Consider the following 20,552-nt stretch of genomic DNA (forward strand, 5'->3'; position numbering starts at 1 on the left):
GATGTGGCTCAAGCGGTAGAGCACTCGCCTGTCATGCGCACGGCCCTGGGTTCGATTCTCAGCACCACATACAAATAAAGATTTTGTGTCCGCCGAAAAAAACCCCACAAAACTATAAAATAAATATTAAAAAATTCTCTCTTTAAAAAAAAAAAAAAAAAACTACACCCCAAGATCACTTAGATCCTTAACAGTTAAACAATTCTATAAGCCTGACATGATAAACATAAATTCCATATAGCAGTGACTATCTGATAAGAGAATTTTGCAGAATCCTCTTTTTCTTTTCCCATAGATAAATTCTAAACATAAAACTGCACTACTGATACACTTTATTTGAAAAAGTTAGACATGAAGAATTAAAATCTGAACACATGAATTGGAAATAGGCACAAATCTTTGAAATAAGATTCACCAGAACACATGCTTGCTGGACACCATTCTAATATAGCCCAAACCCTTTCACTAATAACATTGAAAAAAAAAGAAAAATGAAGTCTTTTCTCAAAAAGACTGAGGAGCATCAGAAAATGGATTAGAGAACTATTCCTTTTTCCTCCAAAATGAGTGTAAAACACAGAGCCAAATAAAACCACCATAAATTCCTTTAGTATTCTCCTAGGCCTTTCAGTTCAGCAAATTTCACTACTACATACCATTCTTTGGCTTTCCTTACCTCCCACTCCACAAAAACGAATTCAATTTTTTGAAATGATTATTTGGTGAGAATATTAATAAAACTCTCTTTGACCAAAGAGAAAATCAAATGCTTGAATTCCAACAGAGAAATCATAAGAAAGCAAGGCCTACAGGAAAAGTATTCCTGCTCACAAATTAATCCCTCCAGGTCATGACTACAAAGTTTTAACAAGATACATCTCATACATTCTTCCCAAAATACAAAATATAGAACTTTATCAACATTCAGTATTATACCTGCCTTCAATCAATCCCCTTGACAACCCCCAAACCTACCAACATGTTAAATTATTAAAATAATAGTTTTACTCTCCAGTTCAAAAAGGATAAATCCTGGTACCACATAATCCTACAGAATTATCCTACCTCAATTTTGTCCCTAAAAATATACATTCTAATGTAACTTATTCAGTTGATTATAATACCATATTGCAAAATTAGGAATCCTGTCTATAATCCACAAAAATCCTTTGATTTGCAATGGTTTCTATATAAGTTAAGGCTATAATGCCATTTCCAAATAGAATGAATATTAAGGCCTTAACCACCTGGCCAAAACCCAAAAGGGACATTAATATACCACCACCCCCTATCCCCTGGTGCACAGAAAAGCCACCTGAAAAGTTAAATAAAATTAAGTTCACAAATGGAAACAAAATAGTTATTCTACTTCAAAACTGGGGTGGGGGGCAGAAAATACTAACCAATCTCTGGCTGTAACGAATCCTTTCTTCTTCGGGTTCCATCTCTCTCTCTTCTGTCGAAATTACTGTAAAGAAACCACTCCAGGGCTGCCTTCCTCTTCCTCCTTAAGGAACCAGATTGCAACACTGAAGAATAATGATATGGGCAGAGATGAGAACTCATTCTTGAACTTTTTTTAAAAAAAGGAGTGTTAATTAAAGGCTCTGTAGAAATGAGGTTCCCCTTCATAAGTCTAGGATCTTTCTGCTCTTGGGCAAGTGATTCTATGTCATGTTCAACATTAATCACCACATTACAACTGTCCGAGGCCTAGGCAAAAGGAGATGTTGGTTTCAGTTCCGTGTGGACAGGCCATACCACTTATTTCTGCCCAAGGGATTGTAATTACCAAAGCTCCCCTTGAATTCAGCATTAGCCAAAGAAAGAAAAAGAAAAAGCAAGCAAACAAGTCCAGGACTTTTATCTCTAGAGAGCTGACCAGGTGAAGCACGCACTGAACTAATCCAGATCCTAACCAAATTAGTTCTCACACCAGTAATTAGAAACTAAGGAAAGAAGGGCAGACTATCTATATAAAAAGAGGACAAGAAATCAGGATTTAAAGAAAGACTGCAAACAATTCCCCATACCCCTCCCATAAGGCCCTACACAATCGTCTCCTTCCTTTCCCAGACCTACTCTCCACCCCCAAGCCAAGATGTGTACAACTCTGAAACAAATTTGAGAGTTGCAAATCCGAGACAAAAATACCGTCTTCTTTTTGGACAAAGTAATAAGATTCGACTTATAAATAAGAATAAACTAGGTCCTCTCCAAAAATTAAATAAAGACCGATTGGCGCGTCAGTCAATCCATTAACACCAAGCAAGGGTTTTCATTTTTTTAAACACTCTCGTGGATAATGGCTTCCACTGGGAATGCAGATTTCTCTCTTTTGTAACTACACTACCGCCACGTTAACAGCAGCATCCTTCAGAACTGCTAGTAGACCAGAGGACCCGATGACATAGTTTGCGAGAGCAGATCGTGGCACTGCCCGCGGTCGGGAGGGGCAAGGTGTCTGCACCCCCCGGGCGGGACGGGGAAGCCGGCACGTCTCGCCGGGCTCCCCCGGGGGAAGGCGTTTCGACCGTTCACCCACCGGGAAAAGAGGCAGAAACTTTAAGTCTTTAGGACAACACAGAGAACCAAACTTCCCAAGGCGGGGGGAGGGGGATTCTCACCGGGGATTTCGCTCTTGAGTTCTTGTCCAAGTGAGAAGTAAAAAAAGAGTCCAAAGACAGAGGAAAAATTAAATCCCACACGTCGTCTCCGGTGTTTCCGCGGGTCAACCCAGTATCCAGAGAGGGTCAGAGCGACCCGGAAAGGAGAGGAAACAGTTGCCGATTCGACCTCCTCTTCTGGCTTGGAAACCGGGAGTCGCAGGCGCCGGGAGCCGGGCACGACCCCCGGGCTCCGAGCCCGCGCCCCCGCTCCCCGGCCGGCCGTCAGCTGCCCCGGCCCGTGCCCCGGGCCGGCCCTGCCGAGGGGAGCGCCCTCCCCGCCGTGCCCTCGCCCGCAGCCGCCGGCCGCCTCCGGGCCCGGGAGCGGCGGCCGATCAGCTGAGACCGGCCGGGCCGAGGCTCCGCGCGCCGCCCGGCCCCCCGGAACGCGGGCCCCGGCCCCGGGGGGCGGCGAGGGCGGGAGCGGCGCGGCGCGCCGGGCTGGGGGCCGGGCTGCCCTCGCGTCTCCCGCTCTGCCGGGTCTGCGCTGCGGGACGAGTCCCCGGCTACTCCCCGGTCACAGAGGAGGGAATCCGGGGGATGGGCCCCCTGGCGTTGCCCCTCCTCCCGGAGCGGCCCCTGCCCAGGAGAGACAGAGCGGCGACAGGCCCAGCCGCAGGGAAGGTGCTCTGCGAGCCGCAGCCGCCGCCGCCGCCGCCGCCGCTGCCGGGGAGGGGTGTTGTTTCCCTCACACAGGAGGAGCCGCTGAAGCAGCCGCCGCCATTTTGAACCCGTCAGACTCTCACATACACACAGCTCCTCGCGGCGCACTGCGCAGGCGCCGCCTCCCCACCCCTCCTCCCGCTCACCTCTCCACCCCCACCGCCTTAAGCTTCCCTGCGCTTCTTACCGCTCTCCCAGGCGCACGTGAGCGCGCACGCGTCACTCCCCTCTAACGCGGACACGCCGCCGGCGCGCGCACGCGCGGATGCGTCGGCCTCGAATCGCCCGCGCCCCGCGACGCCGACGCGGCTCCCCGCCCCCCTTCGCGTCAGCCCACCCGCCCTCCCGCCGGCCGCCCGCCCCCGCTCCCCGCCGGCCTTCTTCCAGGGCTCGGGCCGGGCCGGCTGCTGGCGCCTGCGCGCAGGGCGCGATCGTCCTCCGCGCGCGCCCTCCCCCACACACCCTCGCCCGAACACACATTTCGCCTCTGTGACCCCGCCCCTCGCTGGCCAGCTGCGCCGGCCGCCCTCCCCCACCTCTCCTGGGAGGGTGGTGACCCCCGACCCCCCGCCAAGCACAGCACCCCCAGAGCAGTGGGGAGCAGCTCCCCTTCCCCCTTCGGCCGCCCTCTGCCCTAGGCGGCCCGTCACAGTCCCAACATCCTGAGGGCCGGGCGAACTGGGCTAGGCAGCCGTTGCCCGCCTCGAAGCGGGGTTCCCCGGGGTCAGGCCGCCGGGCCCAGTCGGCCCGACCCCGTTGTCCCGCTCGGGCCTGCCCAGGGAGAGGGTGCGCAGGGAGCCAGGGCATTCCCGTCGGCCGCCCTCCCCTCGCGCGCCGGCCGGTGGGCCAAGGCCGGCCTGCCCGCCATCCCCAGGCAGGCCTCGGCGCCCCCGCCACTGGGCCCGTCGCCCTTGGCTCGGGGGGCTCCTCGGCGCAGCGGCCCGGCCCACCTCACCCACTCCTCGCCGCTCCGAAGGGGCAGAAAACGGGAGTAGCATGTCTGTCCTGGGTTCGGCTCCCCCGGGGGAGCTCCGGGCGCTTGACAAGGGCGTCCGCAGGTGCCCGGCGCGGGAGCGGTCTCCGCGACGGCCCGGGGGCGGCGGCGGCCGGCGCGCCCACCGCGGGCCGCTGACGCCCGGGGAGGTGGCCCAGGAAGCCCCCGCTCCCCGGCCACGCTCAGGTTTCCGCGGCGCCGGTGCCCCCGGCGGCCCGGGTGGGGCGTGACCCCGCCCCTGGCGAGCCGGGGCGCCCCCCACGGAGAGGTGCGCGAGCCGCTCCCGGCCCCCAGGCCGACCCTGCAGCCCCGGGCCGCGCCGGGCACAAGAGGCCCAGCCGGGAAGATGTCTCCTCTCGGTGCGCTCAGCTTCGCGCGAGGGTCAGCGGCGGGGCAGCGGCGGCCCGAGTTGCGCCGGCCCTGCCCCCGGACCGGCTCCTGAGGTTCGACAGCCGCCCGACGGGCAGGCAAGGTCTGGACGTCGACGGAGCCTGGCTGGAGATATCTGAGCAATGCCATGCGATCAGCCCAGCCGCGATCAGGGCCGTTCCCCAGCCAATCTCGTGCTTTGGGGCCCGTTTAAATTATAAATCCCATAAAGAATGGTGGCTTGGGCGTTACATATCCAAGTGCTTGAGGTCGGCGCTTTTAACTTCACTATGCCCATGCTGAGTGGTGTCACACATCTTTTTCTTCCTGCGTTGGTTTCCAACTCTTCGAGCTTTTGAAGAAATGGAGGAGAGAGGAAGGACATGGTGAATCATATAAGCGCGTAAACAGCCTTCAACTTTCCGAAGACGTTAGCGAAAGACAATTGATACAATGATACCACCTATTTCTATGAAGGTTTGAACTCTAGGTTAAAGGCGCTGCATAAACCCAAGGTATTTATTACAGCCCAAAGTTTTCGTTCATGCATTCTTAGGAATTTTTTTTTAACATTCTGTGCTTTGTTTCTCAACATCCTTCCAAGACAAGCTAAATGCTTTGTATCTTTAGATTCATTTGAAGATAGAAGATTGAAGAATAAGGTTAAACAGCTTGCATAATTACTCTGATAGAGGAGGCCAGCACTCTGCACTTGCCAACTGAACAACAAAAATGGTTCGTTAGCATTGTGTGGTCTTGTTTCAGTCACTGGCGATACCATTCTTTATCCTTATACCAGTTGTGTTCTGAGTTCTCAGATTTTCAGTGCATCAATACAAAGAAGACAATCATTGAAACAATGAGATCTGAGATCTTATCTTTCAAACTATAGTAAAATAGGTTTTAGAGGCAGTAATCTTTCACACCACCTCAACCAGATTTGCCTCATAGACTTCTGGCTCTGCAGTTACTGTAAAGTCAGGAGTTTGTTTTGAAGTAAGAAAGATGTGTTGGGCCTAATTGCTGTTTGCAAAATAAATAGCTTTCTTTCCTTGCAGATCAACCCTACTTGGGGTAAAGAGAGAGTGGAGGGCTCTAGCAGTAGCTCAGCTTGGTCTTACCTTTTTTCTTAAGGCTGGACCCTCCTTAAGTACAAACTGAGTCTCACCTTCAGCAAAATTTGTAGTTAAACTTGTACAAATTTAACTCAGGTGAGCATACTGGGAGGAAACCAAGAAGGCTCCAGAACAGTAACAATAGTACTTATTTTGAATAGGACAGCAAATGGAACAAAGTTTGTCAAATTGTGTCCAGTTCTTTCCCAATTGAAAGCTGTTAACCAGTCTGCAGTGGGAGAAATGGACATTTAAGCAGATACACACAATGGTTTTTCTACAGACAGGCTTTGTATATTTATACTCAAGCAGTTGTGCAGAATAAGAGAGGACATTGGCCTGACACATGCCTGTAATTCCAGTGGCTCCGGAGGCTGAGACAGGAGAACTGTGAGTTGAAACTCAGCCTCAGCAAAAGCAAGGTGCTAAGCAACTCAGTGAGACCCTGTCTCTAAATAAAATACCAAAAATGGCTGAGGATGTGGCTCAGTGGTCCAATACCCTTGAGTTCAATCCCTGGTACCAAAAAAAAAAAAAAAGGACATCGGCTCTGCAGATACCTAGTGATCCCCCCACAATCAAAATGGCTCCAGTTTGCAGTGGCAGATGTGTTAGGCTCACTGTTTTACCCTAAAAGAACCATCTTCCAAGCCGGGTGTGGTGGCACACACCTGTAATCCCAGTGGCTTGGAAGGCTGAGGCAGGAAGATGGAGAGTTCAAAGCCAGCCTCAGGGGCTGGGAATATAGTTCAGTTAGTAGAGTGCTTTCCTTGCATGAACAAGGCCCTGGGTTCAATCCCCAGCACCACAAACAAACAAACAAAGCCTCAGCAATTTAGTAAGATGTTAAGCAACTCAGTCCCTGTCTCTAGATAAAATACAAAATAGGGCTGGAGATGTGGCTCAATGGCCAAGTACCCCTGAATTCAATCCCTGGTACCCCCCCCCAAAAAAGAAGCATTTTGCAGGAGAATAGAGCAATAGGGCTGGGGGTTTCCCCAAGAAGGCAGTAGAACTATGAATTATATGGTTTCCAGTGTGGGGAGAGAAGAAGAATGACACCTGGGAAGAAGGAAAGCAGAATTCCTTCAAGAAGCATTACAAAGAGTGTTTCTGGCTGAAAGAAGCTGAAGCCTTAATAAGATATAAACCTTGGACTGGGGATGTGGCTCAAGCGATCATGCGCTCGCAGATGTTGTGTCCGCCGAAAACTAAAAAATAAATATTAAAAAAAATTCTCTCTCTCTCTCTCTTTAAAAAAATAAATAAATAAACCTTTCTTGAGCAAAACTAAGGCCCAGCAAATGCTGAGATTCAAAATCCAGATTACCCATTTCTCTGGGGAGATTAACTACATTAAACCATTTCCCAATTTCTCCTTATATGTTAAAGAGGAAATAAGGATGTCCCAAAGGTATATGTCTAAACCAGAATAGAGAAGTTGTTTCTGAAGATTCTGCAGGAGGAAGCATAACGAGTGTTTGAAGAGCTTTGCCATTGAAGACAGAATGGATACTCTGCTGGCTTCTGGCAGCTTCTATGTTAAGAATTCCTCAAAGTCTTCATTTTTCATTGATAAAGTGGAAAAACACCTCAGAATGAAATGAATAAAGTCAGTGATTAGTATCTAGCACATGATAGCTACTGTTTATGAGCACCTTCTATATTTTTCCCCACTACCACCAGATAAGGTATTCCTATGTTGCCCGGCTGGCCCAGAACTCCTTGCCTCAAGTGATTCTCCTACCTCAGTGTCCTGGGTGCTGGGATTACAGGCAAGCACTTTCCATTATTCTAACCTCTAGTTTTAAGGGAAGTTTTGAGCAGAGATGTTGCAGAGGCTTCAGGTGTGGCACAGTAGTACAGCACTTGCCTGGCATATACAGGGGCCTGGGTTTCACCCCAGCCCTGAAAAGAAAGAAAGAAAGAAAAATAAAATCCAAGATGCTTCAATATTTAAGTAAATGAAAAGAGTTTTTACATGATGAATGAGAGTTCACATGAAGCCTGCGTGGTAATTTGTTCAAGCTTCTCTTTCCTTTCTTCCAGTCTGTCTTTCTTCTCCATCCCTGCTGTTGTCACTGGTCTCCATTTTCCTCTTTCCTCATTGCTTCTGTATCATCATCCTGACCTTCTGAGATCCCTTCCCTTCCATCCTTCTCTCCACCACTCTGCCTCATGCCTAGCCCCTATTCATCCTCTCCCTCTCCCTTTTCCTCTGACTGTACTGCCTGCCCAGTCCCTTCTGTAAACTTCTGCTTGGTGTACTTCATCATATGCTCTCTAGTTTCATTACATAATCTTTTCCTGAACACCTCCCTTCACCCATTTCTACTAGACTACAAGTTTCTTGTCGACGGGAACCATACCACATTGTATCCCTCAAAGAATCTTCTAAAATAAGTATTACAATCTGTGTCAACCCTATGAGGAGTAAAAAACTAGGTATTGGCTGGGATGATTATGACCTTTAAGTGATGGCAAATTTTCTTTAGACTCTGGAAGTAGAATCTGAATGAATCAGTACTAAAAGGAAGCCAGCAATACCCTGCAGATTCTCATATCATTGAATATGGATGGCATGTGAAATTCTTTTTTTTTTTTCCTTTTCTTTTTTTTTTTGGTACTGGGGATTGAACCCAGGGGCATTGAACCACATCCCCAGCCTTTTTTTGTTTAGAGACAGGGTCTCACTAAGTAGCTTAGGGCCTCAATATGTTGCTGAGGCTGGCTTTGATCTTGGGATCCTCCTGCCTCAGCCTCTCAGCCATGGATGAGATTTTAGCCTTCCTTGGCCCAGCATCTCCCTCACTATTTTTTCCAGGCATATGGCCCTTCTTTGTGCAGTCCCGCCTCTTCTGAATCCTGGGGTTGACTTTGACTGTTGGGGCAGCTGCAGCAGCATCCGGGATCCACTTGCTCTTTCAGGGACTGCCTTAGCTTTGCCTTGGGGAAAGGCCACTCTCACTTCTCATTTCTAAAAGGGTGGGACTTCCCACCCTGCCCCAAACTGAGACTAAAAGATGCAGAGCCTCATGCCTCTGCTATACCTGTGCTTGCCCAGGAGAGGTTTCTTGCACCCTGGGGTTTTAGGGTCTGCTTGCATTCTTATAAGTGTTGGCTGAGTTGGTGGGGATAGTTAGGCACTGCTTAAGCCACATCCTTAAAAGGCCAGTGGCCTCAGCACTTAGACCTGAGCCCAGACTGCCCAGTAGGTCTGGTCTTTGTTTGAGTCTTCAAGGGCATTTGCTACCTTTGGTCAGCTTCTGCTAAGACTGGCGTTCTTCAGCTGCTTTGTGAGGGCGCTTACCTGCTTTGGATCATGAGTCCAGTCCCTCAACCTGTCAGAAGCTCCATTCTCTCTTTAATAAAACAGAGATAATGACTCTTGCTTTATTTCCTCCAATGATTGTTATGGAATCAATGGACTAAGGCATGAATGTGCTTTGGAAATTGGAAGACAACACTGAGAATAGAATGCTAGTTCACATATTTTTTGGGATTATTTTAGCTTTTTCTGGTAAGAACATTTAATCTGAGATCTACCCTCTTTTTAAAATTTTTTTTTTCTTTTTACATTGCTGGGGATCAAACTGAGGACCTCCCCTATGTTAAGTAAGCACTCTTCCACTAAGCTATACCCTCAGCACTACTCCCTTAACAAACTTTTAAGTGTACAGTACATTCTCCTGTTTCTTTTTTTCTCACATGAAGGATTTGAGTACTTACTGAGTACCTATGCCCAATATTAAGTGCTTGGATGGAGAAAGATTTGAGAAATCAGAAGACTTGCTTTTTACCCTTGAAGAGCTCATGTCACAGAAAGACACTGGGAAGATGTGACATCCTGAGAGAACAATCATCTACAGTACAAATTAATCACTGGAACATAATGTAGTCAGGAAAAGCTGTACATAGAATTGCTGCAGAGTGTAAGCCCCGTGGGGCAGGAAATTTGTCAGTGCACCCCCGGTGCCTTTAATACTGCCAGGCAGACTGGCACTTCTTTCCTTTATGGTTATGAATAAAGTAGTTCAGTGGTGCTTTTGAAGGAGGGAGGAGTATAAAGACTAGGTACTTTGAATCTTTGCAGGGGAGTTTGGTTTTGCTAAAGGAAGAAGACAGGCACATATTTCCTAGAGCAGAGGGTTGATGCAATAGTAACTCCTCCTGGGAAACTGTTCTTGTAGCTGTTATTGCAGCTGGAATAGAGGTGAAAGCAACTACCGCCCTAACCAAGCCAAGAGGTGAGTGCAAGGATCTTAGGCCAAGTTCTTGCTCTCTTTTTATTCCAGCTTCTGGCATGATCTTTCTGCTCTGTTTCTCTCTGCTGTCTCCAATTTCAAGATATCAGCTTCAGAGTCCATATCAGAGCATGGCTTTTGATGTGGCAGTATAAACTTAACATCTCCAGTCAACTTTTCCTCAAAATGCCTCTCTAATTATACTGCTTATTATATTTCAAGTGTATAATTTTAAATGACAATCTTGTTTTTCTTTTTTCCAAAATGCTTGCTAAGTATTTAAACTCTAAGATATATTAAGTCTTCACTTTCTTTCTGGCTACATCTATTTTATCACCCCCCACCCCCAGGGGGACTGCAAGCCAGAATCCACAGCATTTAGGGTGAGATTTCCTTGTTCCAGTTTTTGCAATTATACTTAACTTCCCACAGCTTGGAGTTTGTGTTTGGATTCAGTCATAATTACTAGACCTATGTCTATTGTTAATAAACTCCTGCATAATTTTGTTGGTATAAGAAATGTTGGGGGTGCTGGGGATGTGGCTCAAGCGGTAGTGCGCTCACCTGGCGTGCATGAGGCACCAGATTTGACTATCAGTACCACATAAATGTAAAGTAAAGATATTGTGTCCACCTTTAAAAAAAAGAAAAGAAAGAAATATTGAAGAAGAAGAAGAAGAGGAGGAGGAGGAGGAGGAGGAGGAGGAGGAGGAGGAGGAGAAATGTTGGAAGAAGCCAGGCGCAGTGGCACACTCCTGTAATCCCAGCGACTTGGGAGGCTGAGACAAGAGGATCGCAAGTTCAAAGCCAGCCTCAGCAAAAAAAAGGCGTTCAGCAACTCAGTGAGACCCCATCTCTAAATAAAGTACAAAATAGGGCTGGAGAGAAGGCTCAGTGGTCAAGTGCTCCTGAGCTCAATCCCTGGTACAAAAAAAAAAAAAGTAAAAGAAAGAAAAAAATGTTAGAGACCCTACTTCTATACCTTCTCCTTTATTTTTTGAACTAAAACAAAATTTACCCATCTATGTTCCTTTTCTACATATATTTCTTTTTGGCAGTACAAGGGATTGAACCCAGGGCCTTAACACATGCTAGGCAGGTGCTCTTCCACTTCCTCAACCCTCCTATCTATGTTTCTTTTCTTTCTTTCTTTGGTACTAGGAATTGAACTCAGGGGCACTCAACCACTGAGCCACATCTCCAGCCCTGTTTTGTATTTTATTTAGAGAGAGTCTCACTGAGTTGCTTAGTGCCTTGCAGTTGCTGAGGCTGACTTTGAACTTGAGATTCTCCTGTCTCAGCCTCCCAAACCACTGGGATAACAGGCATGCGCCACCACGCCTGGCTTTATCTATGTTTCTAATGCATGTTCTATGGATGAACGGTTATGCTTTACATAAATGTTGGTATTTTCTATAATATATATTAGTGTTTTCTATTTCATTTCAATGTTTTTTTGTTTCGTTTTGTTTTGTTTTGGTGGTGCTGGGGATTGAATTCAGGGCCTTGTGCATGCTAGGCAAACACGCTACCAACTGAGTCATATCCCCAGCCCATTCGTTTCAAAGTTTATTTTATTTTTTATTTATTTATTTTTTTTTTTAGAGAGAGAGAGAGAAAATTTTAATATTTATTTTTTAGTTATCGGCGGACACAACATCTTTATTTATATGTGGTGCTGAGGATTGAACCCGGGCAGCACTCATGCCAGGCAAGCGCGCTACCACTTGAGCCACATTCCTAGCCCCCAAAGTTTATTACACAGGCAATAGTTCCTACAATTTGTGTTTTTATTAACAAATTCAGAAAAGTGGGCAAATAGAATTTGCGATTCCAACTTGTTAGAAGGTAGAGATTCTGAGTTTCTTCCCTTATCTGAATCTGTGTCATTTCTCTTGGAGGGACCATATTTCTTTCTAATATGCATTTAGGTTGCCCCTTAATACACAGGCATCTTAGTTTGGATACTGCTTATTTTGGATACTCCTCAAGATTTAAAATATAAGATGTGGATCTAGCCCTCAAAGCGAGTATGGTTTGTTTAGAGAGAGAAGCTAAAATAAAGACTAACCACTTTTTTTAATATTTATTTTTTAGGTGTAGATGGACACAACACAATGCCTTTATTTTTATGTGGCGCTGAGGATCAAACCTGGGTCCCGCCCGTGCTAGGTGAGCACTTTACTGCTGAGCCACAATCCCAGCCCCAAAGACTAACCACTTTGAAAATGCCACCTTCACATTAACCAAGGAGGCCAATGATGGCAGGACAAAGTTGGAGAAGGAAAAAATAAAGACAGTTCTTGCCCAGCTTCAGAAGGACCTGGAGCAATGTTCTTGATCCCCAGGATTTCCTGGTGGAAGTATTGAATACATGCTGCTACATTAACTTCTTCCAAAGGGTTTTTTTTGTTGTTGTTGTTGCTGGGTTTTTGTTTTTGTATGTATGTGTGTGTGTGCTGGGTATTGAACCCAGGGCCTTGTGCATGCAGAGCAAGCCCTCTACCAACTAAACTATATCCCCAGTCCTGAAAGAGTATCTTCTGGGTCCTCATCTATTAAAGGGATATAGCTCTGATTCACAGAATCTTGGAGCCAACTTGAAGATCAGTGGTTATTTAAACCACCCTGCTCATTTTATTTTATTTTTTTTTTCAGAGTAGAAATTAGAAGTTTATTAAAGGACAGCAGAAAAGACTTCTCCCGGAGGAAGAAGGGGACCCAAGAGGTGGAATCCCACCCTGCTCATTTTAAAAACCAGCAATCTGGGGGCTGGGGATATAGCTTAGTTGGTAGAGTGCTTGCCTTGCATGCACAGGGTTCAATCCTCAGCACTACCACCAAAAAAAAAAAAAAAAAAAAAAACAGCAATCTGGGCCCAGAGATGTTAAGCATCTTAGACAAGGTGATGCAGTTAGCTTAATAATGAAACCAGAACCATAAACCATGTCAGTTTTGTGTTTTTGTTTTTATTTATTTTGTGGTACTAGGGGTTAAACCCAGGGACTCATGTTTTTCCTCTGAGCTACATCCCCAGCCCTTTTCAAAATTTTATTTTGAGACAGGATCTCACTAAGTTGCCCAGGCTGGCCTCAAACTTGGTATCCTCCTGCCTCAGCCTCCCACCTTTGAGTGGGAGGTATTTGCCAATCCACCTGGCATAAGCCATGTCTTCTAAAAGCTAGTCCTGTGGGCTTTCTTCTGCTCTTCAAATTGATGGCATTTTCTCACAATCAAATCAAATGTTTGTTCATCATTCATTCCCCAGAAAGTGGACCAGCCTGTATGGGGCACTGAGTTTTGACACTGGGTTTGCACCATGAGGCCACATTGTTAGGGGGCAAGTCAGATAACCAAAGAAATTAGTCTCCCAATTGAAATGAGTCTAAAGGGAATGAGTCTAATGATAACAGGGTGTGTGGAGACTGTGAGGGCACAATGGTGGGAGGGGCCAGGTCTGCTGTGGGGGACAGCAGGGAAGGCTTCCTGGAGGAGAAATGCCTAAACTGGCTTAGAAATTACTGGTTACCAGGAAGATACAGGGGAAGGGCATTTCCTGTCCCTGGTGTGCTCTGGAGCAGCAGGAGGCAGTAGAGCTGAGGCTGTAGCGAGGAAGGGGGCTTCCTAGCTGAAGGACCACTCCTACCACATTCAGCAAGAGGGTGAGGCTTTGTCTTTTGTAGGGGCTAGGCATTGAGTTACCAGGCCCCACGTGTTTCTGGAGAGTCTGTGTTGCTGGTACTGCCAGGGGTGCTGGGAACACCAAGGATCCCTGCTGACAGACAGCATCGTGTCATGTCTAGTGGGGACCCCAGAGACCACCAGGCAGTGAACACATGACCTTTCACAAATCATAATACTTGCAAGCGTCTGTTTTCCTCATGGAATGGGGATGAGGATCCCTCTTCTCAGGCAGTTTTGGGTGTAAAATGAGCTAAAGATCGGGGAACTAGAGAAGCTCATGGAGCATAGTAAGTGCCAGAGACAAGCAGACTGGTGACACTGAGCTGGTTTAGTTTACTGGGATCCCAGCCAACCAATGATTTAGTTGATGAATCTCTGTGAGGAAAATAGAGACCGCTTATTTGAGATGACAGTGGACTTGAGACCACGTGACAAAAGGGACATTTCAGGTAGCGGGAAGAGCTACCTGAAAGACCCTTTGTGGGAAGGGGCATTGGCGTACTCCAAAGACCGCAGGCCAGTGCGGTGGGTGCCAGTGGCAGAGGTAGAGAGCTGCATCCACAGGGTGACCTAACCAAGTCACATGAGGGAGGGGCTGAGGGGCACCCAGCAGCTGGAAGGCCACCCTAGATGGAACCACTATAACCCCAGTGGAACCACTATGAGGTCACTGATGATCTTCCTTGAAAAGTTGCGGGTGGGGCAGTTGGAATGCAGTGAGGCAAGAATGAATGGGAAGCCCAGCCCGAGGTGACCCAGGCCTGTAAGCCCAGGGATTCTGGAGGCTGAGGCAGGAAGATCACAAGTTTGGGGTCAGCCTCAACAATTTAGCAAAACCCTGTCTCAAAAACTAAAAGGGCTAGGGATGTGGCTCAGGGGTAGTGTTTTAAAATCTCTGGTGCGTACATCTTGTTTCCCTCCAGTGGAGTAAGCTTCCTGGTGCCTGGGGTTTGCCATCTCTTTGCTTCCTCCTCCATGTCTTTAGTTAGGTCTTGAACACAGTCCAGCACAAAAATGCTTGCAAAGGGTAACATGAGAATAGGTCACCATGTAGTGGCCTGAGGGTGCAGGGACAGATTAGAGGGTTTGCCAGGAAAGAGGTGGATTTGTGAAAGCAGCTGTTGGAGGAGGACATTGGTGGCACATTAAGTATTTGTGTTTAAGCAGACTCACATGGGAGTAAAATGAGTTTGAGGACATTGAGTCACTGCCAGGAAGGCCCAGCCAGTAGGGGTAGAGTTGGAGGAGAAAGAGGAAGCAAAAGAAGATTGATCCCAGGGATAAGGAGCTGGTGGTGAGTTTGGAGCCAGGATGGAAATATGTTGGTCATTGACCACCATGAAGGCTCTAGAAAGGACATCACTTGCTCAAACCCCGACCCCTGCCTTTTCTTTTCTTTCTTTCTTTTCTTTTTTTTTTTTTTTTAATTTTGAGACACAATCTCACTAAATTGCCCAGGCTGGCTTTGGATATGCATTACCTCCTGCTTCAGCCTCCTGAGTTGCTAGGTTTACGACGGTTGCTACCATGCCCAGCTGATCCTGGTCTTAATGTAGGCAAGTGAGTGTACTTTTGAATTTTCCCAGAAGCAAACCTGAAAGAAGTATTCAAATGCAAGTACAGATACTCCTCAATTTATGATGGCGTAGCATCTGATTAATTCATTGCAAGTTGAAAATATCATAAGTCAAAAATACATTGAGGTGGTGCAAACATGTAATCCCAGGGGCTAGGAGGTGAAGACTGGAGGATCACAAGTTCAAAACCAGCCTCAACAACTTAGTGAGACCCTGTCTCAAAATAAAAAGGCCTGGAGATGTGGTTCAGTGGTTGAGTGCCTTGGATTCAATCCTAACAACAGGTGGAGACTGTGTTCCTGTTTTGTTCTGGCTGTGTATGTTGAATGACAAGTGACATAAAACAAATGCTGCCGCGTGACTGTAATCGCAAAGACTTGGGAGACTGAGGCAGGAGGATCACAGGCCAGTCTGGGCAATTGAGCCAGACCCTATTTCAAAAATAAAAAGGGCTGAGGATGTAGCTCAGTGGTAAAGTGTTCCCCCTTGCATACACTAGGCCCTGGATTCAATTTCCTGTAAGAAAAAGAAAAAAGAAAAAAAGCTAAAGGAGTTGTGGGAGGGGCATTGGGAGTGCTGCAGACAGCCCAGGACCTCCCACAGGAAGGTGAACTTGAAAGATGGGCCGGGCAAGGATAATTTTCAGAGGCTCCAGTGAGGAAGAAATTTACTTAGGCTCCAGAAGGGGGCACAGCACAGTGGAAGGGGACAGGCACTAAAGGTGGCTGAGGGAGTAGACAGGATCACATGAAATGACTGAGGACTTCAAGTGTATGGTGCACAGCCAGCACTGGGATTGCAAAGAGCAGGAAAACAGGAACTGTTCTCCAAACCAGCCTGAAGTCCCAAGCCTTCCCAGCTCTGGCTGGGTCCAGGGCACCTCCAGCTCTTTGGGGACTCCGGTGATGCCGAGGAAGAGAGTGCCTCCTCACAGGGAGCTGTTCTAGAGAAAACAATGCACCTAACATCCCAAGTTTTTGTTTTGTCTTGAGGTTCTCCACAGTGGTCACAAATTTATTCAACTGAAGTTCTTAATTGCTTTTAGAAAAGGATCTCCCACCAGGGGCTAAGGTACCTTTTCTTTAGCCCCCTCAGAGATGACATTTGGATACACCCATGGCTTTTCACCCAGGGGTAGGTGTCAGAGGGCAGCAGGACTCAGCAAGGCTGCTCCTCCCAGACCCCAACCACACTGATCCCCCAGTTTCTCATAAGAGAGTGGACAGCTTCATTCTCCTTTTGATCCCAGCAGCCTCCTCTGCAGTGTGGGCACCTGGCTCTCTCTGGAGAGAGCAATTTTGGAGCAGCTTTGGGGGCAGAGGAAGGAGGAGGGATACTTGGCCTTTGCTTCTCTGGGTCCTGGATCCTGACCAGTCTTCAGGCTGAGCATCTGCTGCCCCCCTCCCCCATCTGGATGGGTCTGTAAGTCTGTCCAACCTCCTACTCATCCCACTCTGGTTCTTACCCTGCTCCACCCTCAGCCCAGTTGTAAAAATTCTCCAGTATCCTCCCTCCTACATCAGCTTGTAATTATTCCCTTGCCTCCACCCCCACCCCACGTTTCCAACCCTGCACAGGTGACCACAGACCATTGCCCTGTGAGACTAGACCGAAACATCAGCCAGAGGCAAAGGGGGAGGGTCAGTCCCAGGTGTGTGGAGGGGATCATGGCTCCTTCTGCGAGGCGGACACGTCCTGTGCCCTGCAGGTGCCAGGGCCTCCTCCACATGAGCCCTGCAATCTCTGCCTCTGCTCTAACAAGCTTTTAATACCTGTGGTAATCTCTTCTGCTGACATAGTGGATTTGGAGGTGGGAAGAGGAGCCAGTGAGCTCCGACAGACTCTGCTTGCTGCTCTGCCCACAGCCCAGATCCCAAGGGGTAGGCTCCTTGGGGCTTCAGATTGAGCTCACTGGGACAAAATATTGCCCATATCTATTTTGAAACTAGGGATAATTATTCTGTTTCCCTGAAATCCCTGTGAAAGGAACCAAGAGGGAAAGGCAAACGTCAGGGGCTGTTTACATTTCTATTGTCAGCTGCCAGTGGTGGTGTTTGTTTAAACCTCAGGGGGTCTTCCCTGGTTCCTGGGTGATGGATCTGGGCCCACAGACCTGACTTGCTGGAGCGCATAGGCACTTGTAGACCGCCTCTGTGCACAAAGGAGGCAGAGACAGGTTGCTTACTGTGGTTCTGTGGACCTGCTCTCAGCTGCTGGGCCACCTGGGTACCAGTACAGAAGCCCCTCCAGTGACCCACACAGCCAGGGCTTTGTGGAGGTGGGAATAAGTCTCAGGAGGCAGCCGGCTATTAGGGCCTGTAGAAGCCCAGGAGGCCTGCCCCAGCATAGGAACATTAATATGAAAACAGACCAATGGAAGGCTATACGCCCCCCCCGCCCCCGCCCGGCCAATTGCAAAAATTTCACCTGATTGCTACAAGAATATCTGATATCTGGTGACTACTTGAGTTAAAGTCTAATCTTCCCTTCCTCAGACTTCCCAGCTGGGAATTGAACTCGGGGCCTCATGCATGCTAGGCAAGCATTCTATCACTCTATCGTACTCCCAGCCCTGCTGGCAAAGGTTTAAAAATAACCTTTTTGGGGGCTGGGGATGTGGCTCAAGTGGTAGCGCGCTCGCCTGGCGTGCGTGCGGCCCGGGTTCGATCCTCAGCACCACATACAAACAAAGATGTTGTGTCCGCCTAAAACTAAAATAAATAAATAAATATTTTTTTAAAAAAATAACCTTTTTGGCTGGGTGCAGTGGCGCTAGATTATGGTTTAGGAGACTGAGTCAGGTGGATCGAAAGTTCAAAGCCAGCCTCAACAATTTAGCGAGGCCCTAAGCAACTGGGGATGGGGATATAGCTCAGTGGTTGAGTGTCCCTGGGTTTGATCTCCAGTACCAAAACAAACAAACAAAAATTTAAAAAATAATAATAACTTTTTAAAGCTGGGGGTGAAGCTCAGTAGTAGAGGGCTTGCCTAGCATGTGCAAGGCCCTAGGTTCCTCAGCCAGTAAACAAAATAAATTTTACTACAAAAAATAAATAAATAAAATAAAAATAAAAATACAAAAATAAATAAAATAAATAACTTTTTTATTGTTTTAGTATAGGTTTAGATTTACAGAAAAATCTCTATATAACCCTGCCATCCAAGTTTCCCCTATTATTACTATCTCATTTATATTGGGGATTGAATCCAGGGCCTTGCACATGCTAGGCAAGTATTCTACCACTGAGCCTACACCACCAGCCCTTTTTAATTTATTTAATTCATTCATTTATTTTATTTTCTGATATACTTTACCCCTGAGCCACATCTCCAGTTCTATTTTTATCTTTTATTTTGAGACAGGGTCTTGATAAGTTGCCAAGGCTGGCCTCAAATTTAGGATCCTCCTGCTTCAGCCTCCTGGGTAGCTGGGATGACAGGTGTGTGCCACTGTGCCTGGCCTAGCCCACCCTCATCAGCCTGTTGGGTGGTGGAGCACTGGGCTAAAGCTATCAGAGAAATAGAGTTGCAGGGAACTCAGCATGACTGGAGACAAGAGGAAGGCTGGTGGGGGATCAGAAGAAGGAACAGCAGGTGTAGTGGTTAGGGTATGGAAGAACAGACTGCTTGGGTTCAAATCCTACATCTATGTTAAGAACCTGTCTTGGAGGTTAGGGGCCAGCTCAGTAGTGGGACATGTGCTTGGCATGTATGGGTCCTATGTTTACTCTCTCTCTCTCTCTCTCTCTCTCTCTCTCTCTCTCTCTCTCACACACACACACACACACACACACACACACACTACCCACCTTGATAAGTTGTTGGGAGCATCATATGAGCTGATAGAGAAAGGTCCCCTCCAAAAGGGGTACTTGAGATAAAGACTAAACTGGAGTGTCTGGGGACAAAAAGCCACAGCCCAAAAGATCTGCAGAAAAGACACTGGAGGCTGTGCATCTTGGCTGCCTTTGTGTTCACAGCCAGATTACTGAAGGGAAGGGTCTGCCCCAGAATTCCCAGGAGCCATTCCCTGTGGAGCTTGCCCTGGGGGTGGGAGATATGTTATCCCCACATTCCACCTGTTTCAGTGCTCTCCTCTCTACAAAGAGGAAACCCAGTCCCAGCACCCTTGGTTAGCGGTATTTATTGATCTCTGTGTGACAATAAGTGGAAGTACCTAAAGCCAAAAGTGTCATGGAAAAAATTGGAAAGGTTTTTTTCCCCCTCTCTTAAAATCTTTTTCCTTTAAGGTCAAACAAGAGGTGCACACCTGTAATCCCAGGGATTCAGGAGGCTGAGGCAGGAGGATCACAAGTTCAAGGCCAGCCTCAGCCAGTTAATGAACATTTAAGCAATTTAGCGAGACCCTGTTTTGAAATAAAAAGGGCTGGGGATGTAGCTCAGAGGTAAAGTGTCCCTGGGTTCCATCACCAGTACCAAAAAAATTACAGTAAAATAGAAAGGGCTGGGATATAGCTCAGTGGTAAATCACCCTTAAGTTCAATTCCCAGTACCAGAAAACAAAAGCAACACAAAAACCCCAAATAAAACTACAAACAAACAAAAACTTTCTCCTACTTTACTGATTCCTGAACTTCCTTTAACTAGTTTTTTCTTTCTTTCTCTTTTTTTTTTGGTACCGGGAATTGAACCAAGGGCATTTTACCACAGAGCTACATCCCCAGTTATTTTTACTTTTTATTTTGAGGGTCTCCTAAGTTGCTTAGGGCCTCACTAAATTGATGAGGCTGGCCTTGTACTTGCAATCCTTCTGCCTCCACCTCCCAAGTCACAGGGATTATAGGTGTGCACCACAGCACTTTGTTTCCCTTCAACGATTCTAAGTAAACCCTGAACAGGGTTTCAGTTAAAAGACTGTCACTTCAGTAAGACTTCTGGAGCAGGAAGCTCTGAGTCCATGTCCCTGCTCTGTTCCTGCCCATCACATGACCTCAAACCAGTTTTCTTTTTTTTTGATACCTACTGAGGATTGAACTCAGGGGCACTAGGCCACTGAGCCACATCCCCAGCCTATTTTGTATTTTTTTTAGAGACAGGGTCTCACTGAGTTGCTTAACACTTCACTGTTGCTGAGTCTGGCTTTGAACTTGTGATCCTCCTGTCTCAGCCTCCGGAGCCATTGGATTACAGACATGCGCCACTGTTCCCGGCTCAAGCCAGTTTTCTTAACCTCTGCTTTCTTATCTGCAAATTGTGTGTGTGTGTGTGTGTGTGTGTGA

At 47.3% G+C, this 20,552-nt stretch overlaps 1 protein-coding gene across 4 annotated transcripts in view; it reads right to left on the reverse strand.

Annotated features, from left to right (window-relative positions):
* Kdm2a (lysine demethylase 2A) overlaps positions 1 to 2,706 on the reverse strand; it is a 111,702-nt gene extending 108,996 nt beyond the window's left edge. Inside the window, exons 1-2 of one of the 4 annotated variants that reach the window (XM_027944642.3) lie at positions 2,628 to 2,706; positions 1,404 to 1,507 (exon numbers count right to left, since the gene is read on the reverse strand). In XM_027944642.3, the coding sequence (XP_027800443.1) occupies positions 1,404 to 1,445 (42 nt within the window). In that variant the 5' untranslated portion in view covers positions 1,446 to 1,507; positions 2,628 to 2,706. Of the gene's footprint in view, positions 1 to 1,403; positions 1,528 to 2,627 lie in introns of those variants that run through there. The other 3 variants (XM_027944640.2, XM_071616012.1, XM_071616015.1) reach the window with 3 other exon arrangements.
* Positions 2,707 to 20,552: the final 17,846 nt, after the last annotated feature.

This window comes from Marmota flaviventris, chromosome 9 (assembly GCF_047511675.1).
Source record: "Marmota flaviventris isolate mMarFla1 chromosome 9, mMarFla1.hap1, whole genome shotgun sequence".
Lineage (NCBI taxonomy): Eukaryota > Metazoa > Chordata > Mammalia > Rodentia > Sciuridae > Marmota > Marmota flaviventris.